The sequence below is a fragment of the Kryptolebias marmoratus genome, linkage group LG15 (assembly GCF_001649575.2).
Source record: "Kryptolebias marmoratus isolate JLee-2015 linkage group LG15, ASM164957v2, whole genome shotgun sequence".
Taxonomy (NCBI): domain Eukaryota; kingdom Metazoa; phylum Chordata; class Actinopteri; order Cyprinodontiformes; family Rivulidae; genus Kryptolebias; species Kryptolebias marmoratus.
The window spans coordinates 29,581,079-29,598,927 of NC_051444.1; the positions used below are offsets into that span (position 1 = coordinate 29,581,079).

The following is a 17,849-nucleotide window of genomic DNA, read 5'->3' on the forward strand; positions in this document are numbered from 1 at the left end:
AACGGTCAAAATTCTGGGTGTTTTTTCTTGTACACTACCAATGCAGAGTCCCAAAATTTCAACTCACTAACCAATACAAAGTCAATTTTCTGGGAATGATTCAGAGGAGTCCTGATCCTAACTTTGGGAACCACTGGTCTAAAGGGGTGTACCACAGCAGTTCTTAGAAACAAACAAACAAACAAACAAACAAACCCCACTGAACCAGCTTCAGACACAGCGGCCATAAAACATCAAAGACAAACCATATATATTAAATATGTAAGGTACAGTTAGTTCACAGATAAATAGTTACAAAACCAAAACTAGTATTTAAATGATTTAGTTGGTAGCTTTGAACATTTTTATTTATTTAAATAATTCATTAATTCTCATGGAGAGACCACAACATGAAAGGAAGCAAATGTCAGCCTGTCAGTTTTGCAGACGTTCTGAGTCAGTCTGTTGCTCCGGAGCCACTGGGCTAGATTTCCCACCTGATTCAGATTACACCTGCTTGTTGTTATTAGTGATCAGTCTAAAGATCACTGTGTCGTCTGCTCTATAGCTACAATAGGCCTTTGGACCAGTTTTGAAACTCAAGCCTAAACATCAGAGGGGTGGTGATGCTTCTTGTTCCTGACTCAGCATTTTCTTCAAGGTGAACCTGCCCTCCTGCAGCAGAGAGTCTGCAGAGCAAACTGCCCTCCTGCTGCTACCGTTGGTGTATGAAGTGCCAACACTGACGTCAGTGTGTCTGTGAGCCTGCCTGTGAGGACCAGAACCTGGTCGACCTTCCTTCGTCTCTTATATTCCTGTGTTTGGACCAGGCAGGGCACCTGCAGAGGACCGTTATAGAATCTATAAAAGGGGCATTTTATAAACAGCTGGGTGAGCAGCAGGTTAACAAGGCTCTTCTGTAACCAGGCTGAACATGAGGCTGAGGAGGTGGGGTCATCCACTTACACAAATATTTTAACTATAAAAATAACTTCTGGCTCTCAGCATTTTTCTTTTTTTTAAATCATGAGCTGCAGCTAACTCTGAGGTTTGTGTTGACTCAGATGGATCGTTTTGCTCACTGAAAGTAATAAACATTTGTTAAGATTAAGAGGAAGCTTTTGTCCATTTTTCTATAAACCTCCTGTTCTCCAGCAGTACTTCCAGTTTCTGTCACAAAGGCTCTCTGTGAGGAAGTTGCCCACCGCCTTCATATGGCTTCCATTTGCCAAAGTCTTGCACTCTGTGACATTCACCAGCATGAGAGCAGAGCAGAGCAGGACAAAAGCTCTTATTATGGAAGAACACTCCTGGTTTTTACCTCCTTGTTTCTGATACTGGTTCTTTCAGCTTCAGGAGGTGGTAAATTTACAGTTTTTCCTTCTGTTTGCTGACTCCTGAATCCTCACCGTGGACATAAATGAGTCAACCAGCAACATAGTAAGATTTGGCATGTGGAAATTTCATTGCAATTATTTTGAAAATCATCTATGTGGTGCGTTAAAATGAAAATGGAAAGCTACCAACTGTTGAAACAAATAAAATCAGTTTTCTTAGTTTTAAGTTATTTGGCAACTTATTTTTTAAACTAGAAGCACTCAGAGGCTACAGCATGATTAAAAAAATAGTGCCATCTGGATCATCACCAAAGTGTAATCCATTGTTTTTTGTGACAACCCCAACATTTCTGTCAGGAACAGTGGTGACGGAGACAAACCCTGAGCGCAGACTCATAGTAATGAAAAAATAAACTAATTTATTAACTAAAGAAAAATAACAAAAAAGCTGACGTGGCAGCAAACAAAAACAGAACAAAAATCAGAAAGCACGGCGGGACAAGACATCAGGGAACCAAGGCACGGAGATAGCAACAACCAACAAATGACAAACACAGACAATGAACCAGCGACTAGTGGGAGAAATGACCGGGTATTTGAGTACTGAGGATAACGAGGTGAGTGGGAACAGGTGGAATGATTACAGAGTCGGGACAGGTGTAGATGGGCGTGGCTAACAGGCAAGTGAGTGACTGGGGAAGGGTGAAATGAAACATGAACATGAGACAAAACAAAAAGCAAATACAACAGAATTGAAACAAAACAAAAACCCAAACCAAAGAATAAAAATAAAACATAAACAAAACCCAGAGAAAAACCAAATCACCACAATTTCATGAAGATTTCATCCAAATCTGTCAATTAGTTTGTACCTGATCTTTGCTAATAGACAGGCAAACAAACCAATGGACACAAACTAAAACATAATTTCCTTGGTGGAGGAAACAAAAGGGTCAGATAGAAGAGCAGAGAGAAGTTTTTAACAAAAGGGTTACCTGTGACCTTGACCTTTGACCTTATGAATCTTGAAATCCACAGGCAGCATCTTTGACCCATGAGGTGTCCTGCTGTGCAGTTTGACATTCCTACATTACGCTGTTGGACAGTTAGAGCACTAGATCAACTATGATGTTGACCTTTAACCCCATGAATTTGAAATCAATCGTGATCATGCTTGATCTAAGGTGTCCAAGTGTGCAGTTTAACTTTTCTCTTTTACACAGTTGCATAGTTAGAGCACAAGGTCATTTGTGACATTGACCTTTAACCTCGTCACCTTGAAATCAAGATTTCTATGTCCTTATTTACAGAGTAAAGGCACACACTGCAGTTCTGTGGGGACTCGGGGTGTTGAGTGATAACCGTTCGTGGATGTTGCCTTTTATCTGCTGTTTTCCACCTCTGCTCAGACCAGATGTCTTTCTGCTGCTGCTGAACAGAAACAGTGTTTTGTCAGAAAGATATTTCACAGGCTAAACACTAAGATTTTTTGAGAAAAAAAACAAACAAAAAAAGGAGGATTGAGGATTATAGCTGAGAAAAGATCATATAATGTTTTCAAAGCAGGATGAAGTCTATAGTTTTGATGTAAAATCTTTATAAAAACACAAACAAAGGAGCAGAAAAAAATCTGTGTTCCTCAGTGTGTGAGGTTTGTTACAGTCTGTGTTTTAAAAATCATGTTTTAGAACCAAAAACAACATTTGTGTTCATCAGTATGATTGTAACATAAAGAGGATGTGGTAACTCAGTGATCAATGCTGTGGTCTCATAATCCTGAGGCTGCAGGTTTGAACCCAGATTACATCATGAAGGGCATCCATCTTTAAAACATTTGTCAAATCTTTCATGTGAATTCACTCACTGTGGAGACCCCTGCCGAAGGGAGCAGCTGAAACAATAACAGTATGAAAATAACAGAAACGAGTGTTTTGTCACTATTTAATATTTTTTAAAATAAACACATGCTGCTTAAGTACAGTTCTCCTGAGAGGAAAAAAAATCTCTAAGACTTCCTGATTGCAGGATACTCCTGAGGTCTCCAAAAAATTATGTTAGAAATTCATCAGCTTAAAGAAAATCACAGAAAGTGTCACTTCTAGCTCGGGTCCTCGGGTATTTTAGCTGTTTCTAGGACTGCACTCTTCTGGACAGAGATTGCTGAGGTTGTTCCTGGGATCTGTTGGAACAACTCTTCCAGTTTGTGGCTATGGAGATATGAGAGGCATTCTATTAAAATAGCAAAATTTGAGTCCCTCTTACCTCTTTAGTTCTATTTTAACAAATAGATGACCAAAAATTATATTTAAACAGTGTTACATGTACATTAAAATGTTTAGTTTCTTAGTGTTAAAAACTTGAACACAATTTTATCCTTTTATGGGAAATATTTTTTTCAATTCACAACACCTATTTAGTCATGTCCCTCAAAGCAAAGATAAGTATACTTTGAAAATACCAAATAAAATTATTAAAGAAATTTTGCTATCACATATCTATTTGTGCTCTTTTGTTAGTGATGTATTTTTCCAGATTAACTGTTAATTATTCATTAAAACCACATTATTCAGTTCTGTCCCTGGCTAACCCCTCAACCCTGTTACATGAATGGTTCTCACCCCATAAATACAATGGTATGATCCATGATAGAATGTACATCAGGAAGTGACATCACTGAAGCCTTTTTGACAACAGGACAGCAGAGAAGGCAAGTTACTCCTTAGTTTTTCTATATTCTGGTCATTTAGGGTTTTTATATTGTGGTCGTCAAACTCAGTGACTCAACACCGTAACATGAATAAAAGATAGAAAGCTATTTTTTATGGAAAAGTTGTTTTTATTTCAAGAATATGTAAAAATTCTGAATCTCATGGATGCCATGTGCTCTCTCTTTGGTATTCAATACATGAAGCAGTGGCCATTTTGTGCGAAAATCACAACCACGTCACGCTCAACTCAACATTTTTTTTTTGTAATGGGGTTGAGTGATTGTGATGGGGTTGGGATTTTAATACATTGGGTGTCAAGTTATTCAATTATTTAAGCTATTTGTTATTATGTTCAATCAACATTCATAGAGTACATGTATGCTGAATGGGATTTATGTTCCATGGTTAAGTTTTGAGTAAGATGGCCCCAAAGTCAGCAGCAGAAAGGCAGAGGAAGTATCGGGCACGCCTTAAAGCTGATCCTGAGAGAAGAAAGAGATACCTGCACGGTGAACACAAGAGTTGGAAAAAGAATGTAGAGGTAGGGAAAAAGAAAGGAATTAAAGACCTGAGTGAAAGAGAACAGCAAATGAAAAGAAAAATGTGGAGAGGAGCTTATCGAAGGACCAAGGAGAGGAGAGAAGCTCTACAAGTCGGCATGGATTTCCAACACCCTAAACATCCCCAGAAGTTCTGTTAAACCCATCATCAAGAACTGGAAGGAATGGGTATGGGAGCCCCCTTAAGACAAAAAACATTCTTCCTCTCACATACACCATTAAACCTTCTCACACATACTATCAAACCCTCGCATCTAAACCATGCTGAAGCTACCTGGCTGAAGTTAGTATCTGGCCTGCAGGAGGCCCACAATATGCTGAAGAGTGAAAACAATATGAGAAGGAATAAAATGTACTCTGAAATTCAGGATGTTCTGTATGTATTTCGTATTTTTAGAAATTGTAATAGAAATTGGCCCAAGTAATCAATTTGTAATATTTGTAATTTAGTTATTTCTTTAAAGGTGAAATCAGTCTGAAAGCTTATTATGAACAGCACACAATCTGATGCAGAACCTGGATTTACCTCATTCTTCAGTCTGTATGTCACTTGTTTATTCTTAAAAGACCAATCCATATTAACAATGATTGATTGATAAGAACAATAAAAGCATAAACCATCCAAAGTGGTGAATACTTTTAATTGAAACTTGTGAAACTTTTTACCAAAAACATCTTATTATTGTTACTCAGCTGTGCACTCTACAGTTTGACATGCCATGCTTTTACTTTGAAAGGCATTTCCAGAGCTCCTCAGACTTGTATGTGAGGAGCTTTATGGTGGTGTTTCCCTCTAAGGTCTGACAGCTCGATCTGGTCCAGGTTTGTTCCTCTGAGCTCAGCCTCTGCTGCTGCTGCTGCTGCTTCTCAGTGAGACTTTTAAACTCACATCCCATCAACTCACAGATTAGCTGCACCAAATATTTATCAGAGAAAAGAAGCTTGGCAAGAGTTTTACAAGTAAGTGATTATATGTTTTTTATTGCATTGGGCTGTTTGACATTTTTTTCTAAAGGGTTTGTGTAGTTTTATGATTTTATTTAACTGGGAAAAAATGGGTTTTTCAGTTATAAAAAAGGCTTTTCTAGAGTTCTTTTTGGCCTTTTGCTGGCGTTTTTCTCAGTTTCAGTCACTGTAGATGAATAATTTCAGAGGAATGTTTTTTTTTTGTTTGACCTATTTAACTGATGGGATGAAACAGGAATGTGTGAACACAGAACAAACAACTTAAATAACCAGTTTTTAATTTGATCTTTAGACTCTTTGTTACCAGCCTCCTGACACAAAAAGAATCTATGTAAAATTCCAAAAATAACACCCTTAGACACAAAATTCCCCAAAACCTGTTGGCTGAAATCTTGACATACAGATGGTCAACAGAGGGATGAGGCATATTTTAGGTCTTGTGTGTCAAGTGAGTGATTGATTTTGTTCCTGTTTCTTAAAAAACAAAGTGACTTACTGTTCCTCTGCTGTAGAGAGTTTATTAGGCCTGACACTTTTTTTGTTTGCCCACACCTTTTCTCTGATTTTCTAAGAACAAGTCTTTTTCTAAGTCTTGGTTCTTTGCTTTAGTTTTGTCTTTTGGTTTTCTGTTCCCTTGTCGCTATCCACCTCCCCAGTACTTTCCCTGCCATGTCTGCCATGCCCATCTCCACCTGTTTGTAATCATTCTCACTCACCTGTGCCCAGTTTCCTCATTATCCTCTGTCTTTAAGAACCGGTCACTTTTCATCACTCCTCACTGGATCATTCCGCTTTGTCTACTTGTTTCTCGTTTCTCCTTGTCATGCCTTCGCTTCTTGTTTTTTCGATTTTGTTATTGTTAGTTTTGCTGCCACAACAGCCCTTTTGTTTTGTCTGTTTGTTTTAGTTAATAAATTAATTTCCTTTTTTAAACTATGAGTCTGCGCTCTGGGTTCGTCTCTGTCTGCCCGCCATCTGACAGCAGAAGAACAGCTAAAAACTAAAAGTGTGAATGCTGACCCAGGATTTACACTTCAGTTCACAGTATTAACTATGTGCCACTATTTAGTGCCTGTAAAAATGTAATTGCCTGTGTGTGTGTGTGTTTATTTGTCTGTATGTTAGCAAAATACATCATGAAACTGAACAAGTTTTAGTAAAAGTCATGAAATATTCATTCAATCTGCAGCTGATTAAATTTTGGAATCAACCTGAGTCAAGGCATTTGCCACAACCATCCAACCTTAGCAGTAACAGCTGAAAGTTATCCCCAACCATAGACATGTAATAAATTACATCATATGAAATATGAAGCAGGAGTGGTTCCAGCATCTCGAGTCCTGGCCTTCCATGTGAACAAACAGGACTTTGTTCTCTTTGGTTGTTGTTAGTTCACTTTGTTTTTTACCTTGCTGCTGTATTATATAAATGCCATTTCTATAATGTTAGCTGTGATTAGACGACACAGTAGTGAAGTGGTTAGAGCTCTCACCTCATAGCCAGAAGGCTGCAGGTTCAACTCCTTGCTCATGCTGGGTACTCCAGTTTGCTCTTACAGACCAAACAACATGTCAAGTTCATTGGTAACTCTAAATTTTCTTTAGGTGAAAGTGTGAATGGTTGTTTGTCTCATTTGTCTCTATTTCATGCTGCGATGGACTGAAGACCTGTCCAGTGTGTCTCTCGCTTAATGACTCCTAGAGATCGACACCAGCTTCCACGAGAGCCAGAAAGGAAAAAGTGGGTAAAGAAAATGGATTGATGGATGTAAATTCAAAAAACATTATCAGCTGCTACTTCCATACCAAACCACAGCTTAATATTTGTCAAATTTATAGAACTTTTTGTGCTGGCTAAAGTGAATTAGCTGTGGCAGCCATGTTGAATTAGGTTGACTTCAATTATTGATGAGTTGCAGATGTACGTTTACTGATTACTTTTGAGAGTTTCATCATCCATCCAGTGGTTCATTTTTCGGACACACACACACACACACACACACACACATGCACACAGACAACAACATTATCACTTGACTTTTGCATTGTGACTTCAGATGATAACAATAAACTTTTGTTCTTAAGGAGGAAATTCAATCTTTTCAAAGTGGGTATCTGTGGACTCCATATGAGCAATCATCATCTTACCTGCAGCAGACAGTAGTCAGAGTGGTTTTAGTTTAGAGAATCAGGAAGAAACACTAAGCTCTAAATGACTCTGCTCCATGCATCAATGGATGGATGGATGATGGATTGAATATGATGGTGGTCACATTGCTCTTTTCCTTCATGTTTTTAGGTATGATCAGGTGGATTGTGCTGCTGGCTTTGTGTCTGAGCGTCATCTCAGTAACATTTGATTATCCTTACGAAGAACACTCCTTAATAGGTAAGAACTCAAACCACAAATACTCACAAGTTCAAAGTCAGCTGACATTAATGATATGAATCAAATCTTTTAACATCAAAAATATTTCTTTTGGTATAGTTCATGAGACTTTATATTTTGTGCTGCTTTTATGGTTATATATATATTTTTTTGTCAGACCCAAAGGACATGCTGAGTGTGACCATTCCTCTGATTGGGACACAGCATCCACTGCTTGGGGAAACTGTGATACTTCCATGCTACTTTGAGGTTTGAGCTTTTTCAAACTTTCACTATGTTTAGGACAGCATTAACTTCCTTTGAATCAGACATCTCCAGGTTGGATTATTAAGATCAAACGACACTTAGTTTAACGATTAATACCTGCTTAGTTGTTTTTGTTCCTCGTGTCTTTTTGTGCATGCATCATTCACCTTTCCCCAGTTGTCACTCAGTTCTCTGCCACGCCCACCTCCACCTTTCTTCCATGATTGTCACCACCTTTGCCCACTTATTCAATTATTCTCTGTGTTTAAAAACCTGGTCATTTCTCCTACACTCTGCTGGATCATTGTTCTTTGTTCCCGGTTCTTGTTCATGCCACGCTGCTGTTTTAGCTCGCTCCATGCTTTGCTTCTCATTCCTGTTTTTCATGTTAGGACTTAGTTTCCTTTTTTGCTGCCACGTCAGCGTTTTGTTTTTACTATTTGTTGAAATAAATTAGTCTTTTAAAGAGGAGTCTGAACTCTGGGTTCGCCTCCTTCCCCACCCATTACGACAGTTGTAGATGTAAACTAAATTATTTGTTTCTGAAATTTGTATTAAAATCTGCCCAGTTGTTCATGAGGTGCTTTGCTAACAGACAAACAAGGCTGATGTCAACAGTTACTGCTAAGGGTTTAAGCAAAGACGCTGCACAAGTTATAATGATTACAGTAGTGTTGGGGACAACTTTCAGCCACTGCCACACAACATTTCAACTCAATATTTGTAAAATTTTCTGAGATTTTTAGGTTAATTAGATTCGGCAGCCATCTTGAATTGGGTTGTATTTAAGTGCTAATAAAGTTCCATCTAACTTTTAAAAGTTATCATTACATTAATCCTGTGAATTTTATGCTTTATAATTAGTGAACCTATTTTTGTTTCAGTGTAGGACCACACTGTTCCAGACCCTGGAGACCCCACCATCACTCCCCTTTCTCATCGCATCATATGGAGCCACGTGACCACAGAAAAGGTCACCACCATCCTGGTGGCGTTGGAGGGACAGATGAGCATCAGCAGCACTTACCTGGACAGAGTTGACCTGATGAGCTACCCCCAAACCCCAGCAAACATCAGCATCAAGATATCAGAGCTGCGCTCCAGTGACTCAGGAGTATACTGCTGTGAGGTTCAGAATGCCAAAGAGAACATAATTGACACTGTGGATGTCCATGTTCAAGGTACTCATTTTCCATTTCATATTCAAACATGTTCTGAGTAGTGTTTCATTTGTTTTTCCTGCATTTTCTTACACACATCTACCCTCAGTCAGAATTATCACTGAAAGGGAAAGGTGGGCAATAATGTTTTTGCCTGTGTCTGTGTGTGTGTGGATGTGGGTGTGTTCATGTGTCTGTCTGTCAGCAAAATATCTCATGAACCACTGGATGGATTTTAATGAAACATCCAGAAAGTAATCTTCGGATGCTGATTAATGTTTGGAGTCAACACAATTTAAGAAGCATGCCACAGCCAACTGGCCTTAAAAACACAAAATAAGCTTTAACTCAGTCAGTTTAACAAATATTTAGCTAAAATTCAGCAGCAGAGAGAGGAAATGTGGTCAATTTGTCCTCCAGCAGTCTAAGCCTTAAGCAGCAAAACTAAAGGATAGCTCAGGAAACCCAAGCTAACCCTAACTGTAGGATTTATCAAAAAGGAAAATCGTAAGTCTTGTCCCAAAAGTAGACAGGGTGTCAGCTGTGCTCTGTCAGGAAAATATGGAACAATAATATCATAATACCATATAGAGAAGATGGCTGCCCACGTGTGCCAGAACATATTTGCTCTAGAAAAAGGATATCTCAAAATGGGATATATACATACACACACACACACACACACACACACACACACACACACACACACACACACACACACACACACATACATATATGTATACATATATACATACATATATATATATATATATATATATATATATATATATATGGGTTCATGTTATGTGGGTGTATATGTGGAGATGCACAGTTAAAAGGGTGTCATGAACAGTAGAAGGCCCATCATCTAAAGCACCCAAGAGCAGAGAGGACAGGTGGATCCTGCTCCAGAAGGCAGCAGCAGTCCCAGGCAAACAGATTCCAGGCACCACCCCAAGGTAGCTGCATGTTTGCATAGAGGTAGGTTGTCAGTGAAGCACAGGGACAGCAGGCCCCAGAACAAAGAGGTAAGGGGCGAGACACGGGGTACCAGCACCCCCAATCCAGTCATGCCCCCACCTCCTACCATGTAGGCCCGGGATCAACCCCCAACAGCTCGACTCCTGCACCAGCCCTTGGCAGAGAAATTGCCCAGCACTAAGCAGGAGAGGCCCCCCAGAGCCCCCAACACACTAGGCAGGCACCAGTCCACCACAGCAGCTGGAACCCAGAAGGACCAAGGTGAAAGGGCAAATAGCCATCCTCCCGTGAAGTCTAGTGGAAGGAGAAGCCCAACAGAGTCCAGCGCAGCCCCTGGGACCCCAGCTGAGCCGACATCCCCAGGAGTCATAGACCACCCAGTGGGAGCCCACCACTCCGGGACATGGCTCAAGCACCCACATGAACAATCCCACACCAAGGGGGCAGCAACCTGCAGGCATCCCCCCATAATGGCCCCAGCCCCCAGAGCCATCTGGGAGAACCCAAGCCAGCCAAGTATGGCAAACCCACGGCAGCCCTGAACCAGAGACCCACCGGCCCAGCCAGGAAACTAGGCCCCACACAGGTCCCCCAGGCAGCCCCAATTTCCAAACCCCCTCTATCAACCCAGGCCCTCCTGGGTAGCCAAAACCCCAACCACCTGCCCACACCCCCCAGCCTCCCAGGTCCCAACCACCGCAACCTCTGACCCAGGAGCAGCTGCAGGCCATGCAGGGGGGCATAGCAGCCCATGGCCCAACCCCACCTCGGTGCAGCAGCATCACCCTGACACCTCCATGCTAGACCCACCGCCATCCCAGGGAAGCACCCAATGCCCAGCCTGTCCCGGCGCCAGCACCACCTACCTCTTAGACAAACAATACACAAAGACACAAACAAAAACATATTGTCCATTTTTTGTCAAACTAGCCTACCTCTAGTTTGAACATTCTAAATCTTTTTTTTAACTAAAATAACTATAATTAAAATAAATAATCATCACGTTGGAGAGGCTGTGCACTAATGACCAAATTCATTCTTCTCTGCCAGAAGACTCATCGTGGTACAGCCGCTATCTAAAGGTTTGTTGTTGTTTGTCCTTTCAGGTGTTGTGTTTCACTATCGGCCCATAATGGGTCGCTACACTTTGACCTTTGAGTTGGCAGAAGAAGCGTGCTCCCTGAACAGCGCCGTTGTTGCTTCCCCAGCGCAGCTCCAAGCAGCGTATGGCGATGGTTTCCACCAGTGTGATGCTGGCTGGTTGTCTGATCACACAGTCAGGTTAGTTTGTCAACAAAATGGAAAATGTCTTTGATCTGTTCAGATATCCAATCTCAAATGTTCTCACCCTTTTCAAAAAATCTTTTAACCATGTTAAAAGATTCTGACTTTAACATGGTTAAAAATCTTTTAACCATATTTTTTTTACTTTCAAAAGAATAAATATATGGAGAACCGAAACCGACATAATCAAAAATAAAAGCAGAAATATATATTTTGTTTTTGCCTTTTCCTTACACATGCGTTTCCTTACACATGCGTTCAGTCCTCCATAAAATTATACTTATGACAGACTAAATCATAATTATGAAATAATGTTTTATAAATATGACATAGGATTTATATATTTATATTTATTTTCAGAATGGCAGAAATGGGATTTCATGCATTTCTGAATAAGTGACTTAAGTTGTCTCCAAAACAGAAAAAAAGTTTAAACCCAGCAAACTACAACATCTGATATAGTCTGAGTGGTCAACATGCTAAAAAACCCCCCACAAATTTAGTGCAAATAAGTATGTGTGATTGTTAAAGTTTGAAGTGTTTAACTACACCACTGAGTTGTAGTTCTGAAGATATTTTTTACTGTCCGAAGGTACCCAATCCAATATCCTCGTGTGAACTGCCATGGTGACAAAAAAGAACTTCCTGGAGTCAGGACGTATGGAGTGAGAGATCTCAATGAGACGTATGATGTTTACTGCTTCATTGAGAAGATGACAGGTACATTATCATGACCCCTGAAGTGATTTTAGGTTTTGACCTTTTATGAACAAAAGTATTCTGTCTGAAACAGGCAGAGTTTTCCACGTTGCTTCAGCAGAAAAGTTCACCTTCTCTGAGGCTGCATCGGCCTGCTCTGAGCAGGGAGCTCAGCTGGCCACTACGGGTCAGCTCTACCTGGCCTGGAAGGATGGGATGGATGTCTGCAACGCAGGCTGGCTCAGAGACGGGAGCGTCCGCTATCCTATCAGTGTCCGCCGGCCACAGTGTGGAGGGGGTCTGCTAGGGGTGCGAACTGTTTATCTGCACACAAACCAGACAGGATACCCACTTCCTGAGTCCCGCTATGATGCCTTCTGCTACACAGGTAGGCCAGGTGTTTGACTAAAAATGGAGCCACAGAATTTGTTGTGACAAACGGTTCTTTCATTTCCTTCCATGCACGCACACACACACACACAAATCACTATTAGAGAAATGAAGAAAAAAAAGCGTTCTTACAATAAGACTTTTTTATTGTTAATAGTAGGATTAAGTATAACAATGATTGTTATATGATTCTATTTACTGGAACTTACAAGAACCAATGAACTCTGCTGTTGCCTTTCGATTATCTCCAACCAGCCTGCCCATTCGCCTCTGAACTCTGACGTCAACAAGGCTTTTTTATCCACTCAAATGCCTCTCACTGGATATTTTATTGTCTTCAGTCACATAAATCTCCTTTTTTCCCTCTTCTGATGCTCAGTTTGAACTTCAGTAGGGGTGACAGATGGGTTCAAGTTGGTTAGTGGTATGATTACATCAGGAATCAGTTTGAACTCCTTTTTGTTTCTAATTCAAACATACTTAAGAAAAAGAAGAAAAATGAAAAGCATCAGGAGTTTCCATGGACTATGATGTGTGCAGACGATACTGTGATCTATACAGAGAGTGGAGCAAGTGGAAGAGAGTCTGGTAAGAAGAGCAATGGAAATGAGTAGAAGCAAGACAGAATCCACGTGGGAGACAGGCGTTTAGAGGGGCGAGCAAAGCACATGATGTCAGTAATTTTACTATGTGTAGCCAAAACTGGATTCAAACAAGTGATTCTGTGGGTGTAATGCAACCTTGATGTGTACACATGTGGCAGGACATATGTAACAAGATGGAATGTATTTGTGGTTTTCTTCAAACAACTCTGTGCTGCTGTATTGAAAATTAGTCAAGTACATTCATTATTAATATAAATCAACAGTAGTTTTGCAAAAGACCAATGTAGCTACAGCATCAATCAAATGAATTACGTACCAACAATCATGGCAGCATAAGTGAAAGGTAAAATAAAACAACGAAAAAAAAAGCCACCATAAAATGGTGAAAGCCAATCAAATCAGAGAAATATCTTTAAATATTAAAGGTATAGCCTTTAATTTGGTTTATTTATTAAGTTCTGTAGTTGTCATATTGAGTCAATATAAATGGGTTGCACTGACCCATAGTAAACTCTATGCAAGTTAGCAGTTAGCTCTGTGCTGCTTTACAGAGTAAACACTACAGCAGGGGTGTCAGACTCCAGGCCTCAAGGGCCGCTGTCCTGAAAGTTTTAGATTTTTCTGCTCCAATACACCTGATTCAAATGGTTTTAATTACTTCTTGACCAAATAACCATGTTCTTCAGAAGCACGTCCACAAGTCATTCATTTGAACCAGGTGTTTTTAAACAAGAACACATCTAAAACATGCAGGAGAGTGGCTCCCGACGAATGGAGTTTGACACCTGTTCTAAAGCGTACTGGCAGTACTAGTGTACTAGTGCCAGACATAATGCACCAGATCACATTTAATACAATGAGGCAACTCATCTTTAAGTAACAAATTGAATGCAGAGGTAGATGCGATTGTTACGGAGCCCCCAGGGGACATCAGGGTATTTCTTTCTTTTTTTTTTGTGGGGGCTCCTAGACAATACTTTTGCATTGCTTTACAACAGTTTTGAGTTCTTTATTCTTCCAGCAAGCAATTGTGCACACATGTATGTAGTCCCTCAACTGCCAAGCTGCACAACAACACGTATAACTTCCCGTTTTCACTATTTCAAATTTGAGATTGTCTTTCAAAATAATATAAACAAACATTACACCAGAACTGTTCCACTGTAAGCTTCATGCTTCTACAAAGCACACACAGAGAAAGAGAAACATAACTTCACTGCACATCACTGGATGAGAGAAAGAAGAGTAAAATAAACTAAAAAAACCCCACTGCAGATGTACACAGGGAAACAGAGATTTATTGTTCATAATAGGGAGTATGTCTTAATAATCCCATTAGAGAAATCATATAGGAGAGATAAAATAAAGTAAAAGAGGATTAAGGAAAATAACTGTGTGTATGACACTATTTACTACCTAGGTTAACAAAAGTGTACATCTTGTTTTGTTTGTATCTGTTACAGGATGAGCTGGATGACATTGCACACGTTTGGAACCCACACCATAGGCCATCCAAAAACATGCAAGTTCCCAGCAGTCAGCCCAATGTGATGTATGTGCTGCCTGAACTGTACAATACAACGGGCTGAACATGTTGAATTGTACAGAAACGAATGTGCCTTTCCACTAACCATACCCTGTGATCCAGATGTATATGACATATGTAATATCTTAATGGCAGAGTCTCAACTGATAACACCAACAGATCCATATGAGTCTGTGAACTTATGTATGTGCTGGAGAAAGTCCATTAGTGCATTATTGTGGTTTAAGTATTCACCGGAAAGAGCTTGCCATATCAAAAGGGTTGTGCATGTCTTTGAAAGGATGCTATTTGTTTCCAGTTATCAGCATTAAATAAATGATGAAAGTAACAATCTGTCAGCTAATGACAGAAACACAACACACAAATTAACATGCATTCCTAATGTAAGTCTAGGGAAGTATGCAATAAGAAACAAATAGGACAGTTTTTGCTTTTTATTTGCACATGTCCAAGCACCTTTGCTGTTTTACGATTGATTTATGATTGATTGTTATTCTGAAACCCAGTTGGATGCATCCAGTGTGGAATTCTCTCACACATGCATGTCCTATGATTAGACTGTTGTTTTTTGTTTTTGTTTTTCACAAAGAACTCATTGATCTTTTAGTAAGCAATCATATTGTAATATGTGCTAGTCGTTTTTGAATAGCTGTATCCTTTTTACACTTACAGTTCAAGCTGAATTGTTAATATTTTTTATGGAGCTATACTTCAGTTAAAGTACTCCTGATGTGTAGGATGTCTTTTGCAGAAAGCAACATGCACAGTTGTACGATGATGACGCTCCATAGCATCTATTGTCAACACTGACATGAAACACAAACATCAGGTATCAAAAAATAAACTTTATAAGACAAACATGACAAATGTTAACTTATTTTGTGTGTGGGGTTGCACAAAAATACTCTCCACCCACTGGAAAAAAAAAAAAGAAAGAAAAGAAAGAAAAAGCAAACACAAATGAAAAAAGCCCTCCACACATCCATTTTGTGGGTGTGATCACTGAATTTTGTTTTACTGACATCCATAACTTTCATGAAGTATACATTTTCCTGTTTACTGTTGTACATTGGACAGTTAAACTATCTAAATAACATTTCAGCTGAATTTCACAGCCTGATAAAGAAGAAAAGAGAAACTGTACTGGTCAAATCTCATCCAAAAACCACTATAAAAATGTCAAAATTAAAAGCAAGCTTTGAATTGTTTACCCTATAATTTGTTCATCACCTCATCAACATTTATACATTGCACAAGTTTAAATTATTTTAAAAGGAATACAACTGTTTAATTATCACACCATATATGACCATAGTTCATGATAACAAAGGCAGGAAAAAAAAAGTTTATTTTACAGAAAGTGTCAAACTAGCTTAAGCACAAGCTTAAATGATGTCCATTAACATAAAGCTGCGAGCTAAGATACTGTGAAACTCTTCTTTAAATTCTGGGTAGGAGTTGTATGTGTAAGGCAAATCAACGATTCTTCCTTCCCATGTGTGCAACAGGTCTTCTACAAAAACCTGTTTCAGCATTATAGGTTATCTGTGCAAAATTGCAAGAATCTTTCCAGCTTGCGCTGATCTGCATTCTTAATGTATTTCTGCAAGTAATTCAGTGTTGTCTGCTCTTTCTGTGACAGGGACAGAGTTTCTGCTTGCAGCATATCAGCAACTTTTTCTTTTATTACTTTTTTAAACTCGTACAAATGCGGGACATCAGCTGTATCTGGTAGATTTTATGTAACATCTTTTAGACGTTTGGAAAAGCAGTCTATTATATACTTTGGTTTTTTGTAATATGGCTTTATGAGCCATGAGTTGGATTGCTGGCTTGATATTTTCCTGAGATGGAATGCTGTGAGGACCCACTTCATCCACATCCTCCTCCAGTACATCATCGAAGGCCTACACGATGGTAATTCGCTCACTATCAGATAAATACCTTGCAAATGATGACATCAGCAGTTGTTCTGCAGATGAGTAAAGATTAAGTAGAGAGGCAACAATTGGACAACCTGAGTGGAATTACTCTGTGGTCAATCAGTCAGAGAACATGCCTTGACCGAAGAAAGATTTCAAGATCCTCCTCCATGTCTAAACACAATAATTTGAATAACTTAGACCGAGTCCATGTATAAAATTAGTTTTAGCAGAAAAAGCTTTTAACTTAAAAAATAATGTCCACAAATGATAAAACTAGCTTTTACATCACAAAACATTTGGTGAACAGTCATAACAATCACATTTAGTATTTTACAAAAACAGTTATTATACACTATTACCTTTGAAGATGTGTGTGTTTTCATACATTCTAGTTTACTGTAATTACTGATGTTAATAACATCACAACAGAGCTGTTAAGTTAATTCAGCCATGCAATTTTAATACACCTCGATCTGTGGTATTTATGTAATAATGAATCCAAGTGCTTAAGATAAAACATTTAAAATATTTTAGAGAGGGAAGCAAATTATTTGTTTAGCCATACAGTAACACAGTTATAACATGAGATTACTGTTGCATAAATGTACTATGAATATATGACACTCACATAAATTGAATATCATATCTGTCTATAACTATCTGTCAGGATACTGTCACTGCATCCTGCTGAAGATGAACACTCATGTAAGATGTTTTGAATAAAGCTGTGACCAGTCCTTCCTAATGACATGTACATTTCATATGTGCGATTAAAAAAAGGAAACGTACCATTCTTTGTTGTGATGAGTGTTAGCCTGTGTTCTAACTTTGTTACTGTTTGTTATTATTAGATGTAGGCATGACACAGTAGAGGATTAATCTGCAGATGTACTTTAATTGTTTGAATCTGAAAACCATTGCTACATATACACGCATGCATCAAATGGCTATCATCAACTCTTTCTTGGACAACTTATATTCTGCAGGCTGGAACCTGCAACCTCTGAAGTCTTCCTCTTTCTGAAGGATGGAAATGATGATACACACCCACATTGCCCAATTCCATCACCTTGTC

At 39.2% G+C, this 17,849-nt stretch overlaps 1 protein-coding gene across 2 annotated transcripts; it reads left to right on the forward strand.

Moving 5' to 3' along the window:
* Positions 1-5,368: 5,368 nt before the first annotated feature.
* LOC108249216 (aggrecan core protein) lies at positions 5,369-15,860 on the forward strand. 2 transcript variants are annotated; one of them, XM_037980016.1, is made up of 9 exons: positions 5,369-5,544; positions 7,216-7,290; positions 7,849-7,938; positions 8,096-8,187; positions 9,074-9,365; positions 11,432-11,606; positions 12,202-12,329; positions 12,403-12,696; positions 14,767-15,860. In XM_037980016.1, the coding sequence occupies exons 3-9, from the start codon at positions 7,851-7,853 to the stop codon at positions 14,769-14,771; spliced, it is 1,074 nt and encodes a 357-aa protein (XP_037835944.1). In that variant the 5' UTR covers positions 5,369-5,544; positions 7,216-7,290; positions 7,849-7,850; the 3' UTR covers positions 14,772-15,860. The 2 variants fall into 2 exon arrangements, with proteins under 2 accessions (XP_037835944.1, XP_017293945.2); XM_017438456.3 differs by lacking the exon at positions 7,216-7,290.
* The last annotated feature ends 1,989 nt before the right edge of the window (positions 15,861-17,849 follow it).